Source organism: Aptenodytes forsteri, unplaced genomic scaffold (assembly GCF_000699145.1).
Source record: "Aptenodytes forsteri isolate BGI_AS27 unplaced genomic scaffold, ASM69914v1 Scaffold7, whole genome shotgun sequence".
NCBI classification, from domain to species: Eukaryota; Metazoa; Chordata; class Aves; order Sphenisciformes; family Spheniscidae; genus Aptenodytes; species Aptenodytes forsteri.
Window position 1 is genome coordinate 2,958,627 of NW_008795919.1, and position 1,498 is coordinate 2,960,124.

General features: G+C 62.6%; 1 protein-coding gene across 1 annotated transcript in view; it reads left to right on the forward strand.

Annotated features, from left to right (window-relative positions):
- The first annotated feature begins 554 nt into the window (after positions 1 to 554).
- Positions 555 to 1,498, forward strand: part of MARCKSL1 (MARCKS like 1) — a 3,541-nt gene continuing 2,597 nt past the window's right edge. Inside the window, exon 1 of the mRNA XM_009284836.2 lies at positions 555 to 635. Coding sequence (XP_009283111.1) covers positions 555 to 635 — 81 coding nt within the window. The remainder of the gene's footprint in view (positions 636 to 1,498) is intronic.

A 1,498-nucleotide genomic window follows, 5' to 3' on the forward strand; every position in this document is an offset into this window, starting at 1 on the left:
CTAAGCCAGCGGCACAGAGCATGGTGGCAGCACCGCAGCCACCCTGCCTGCCCCAGCCCCAGCCCCAGCCCCAGCCTGATAAATCCCCTCTCGAATAAGCCAGCCCGGCCACTCAGCCAGCCCACCGTTGCAGAAAACATCTTTCCAGCAAGCAGCCTGTTTCACAGCATGGGGTACATGTTCGCACTCCCAACCAAACAGACTGCCACCATCACCCTAAAGGCTGCACCCCCAGAGCCCCCAGAGCCCCATCCCAGCTCACGGCACCCTCAGCGGGGAGGGTGCAGATGGGTGGTGGGTCGCCGGTGCTGCTCACCATAGCAGCTCCCCCCGTGGCTCTGGTACAGGAGGACGGGAGCGTCTCGGGGCTCTTGCATGGATGGATGGTCTCAGATGGGCGCTGCGAAAGCCGGTGCTCGCTCGAGTTTGCTCAGCACGGCCGAAATGTGCTCTTGCTGCAGCGGTGGGGCAGCATGGAGGGATGGGATGGGATGGGATGGGATGGGATGGGATGGGACGGGACGGGACAGGACGGGACGGGACGGGACAGCAGCATGAGGACTCTGCGCATCCCTGCAGAGAAGAGCCAGGACAAAATGAACCTCAGCAGAAAGACAGAAAGTCACTCCCAGAAGGTGGGAAGAAAAGTGTGGGGTTGGCACAGATGCTGCCCGACGCCGGACGGCTGCTGGGGCAGAGGGAAGGGCTCGCCAGCCGTGGCTCTGCCGGGTTTTGCTCCCCAGCAGGTAATGGTTGGGGACACTGGCCTGGAGCTCACACTCGGGAACAAGTGGCGGAAGACAGGGTGTGTTTACCGACTAATTCAATACACTTGCTTGAACCGTTTGTCTTCCCAAAGCAAACAGCCTCGCTACGCTCTGAAAACCGCGTGCTTTTAAACGGGGTACATCCTCCACGGCTCCTTTGCAGCCCTGACGGCTGCTCGGGCAACTCTCGATCTTGCCGAAGGCGCCGGCGGACCGACCAGCCGCAGCCCGGCAGCCATTCAAAGGCTTTATCAACTGGCAACCAAAAGTCAATAAGGAAGATGCCGCCTGTTTTAATTAACAGAGAAATTTCGCTCTAACGGGGGTGAGATGATGTGTGCCGGGGGGGAGGGAGGACAGAGACAAAACATGACCTTGTTGGCGGAGCGCACACAGCGGCACATTGTTTTCCCCTCGGAGACGCTGGCCTTGATCCTGCACGGGCTCTGCGGTGCAGCTGGGGGCTGGGGGGTCCCGCCTGCCTGCGGCGGCTCCGGGGCAGGTTTGGCAGGAGCGGGGTGCAGAGTTCCTGGAAGGCGCCGGGGCCGCGGGGCTCAGGGCACAGTGTTCGGGAGGGTGCGGGCTGGCCAGGGAACGCTGGTGGCTTGGATAGGCACAAAAGGGTCCCGATTTTGGGAGCCCCCGATGAAATCAGCTGTGCCTGGGTGCCGAGGGAGCCCCCCCGGAGTGAGTCCCCCACGGCCACTGCTGGCCCCGCGCTGCGGCAACGC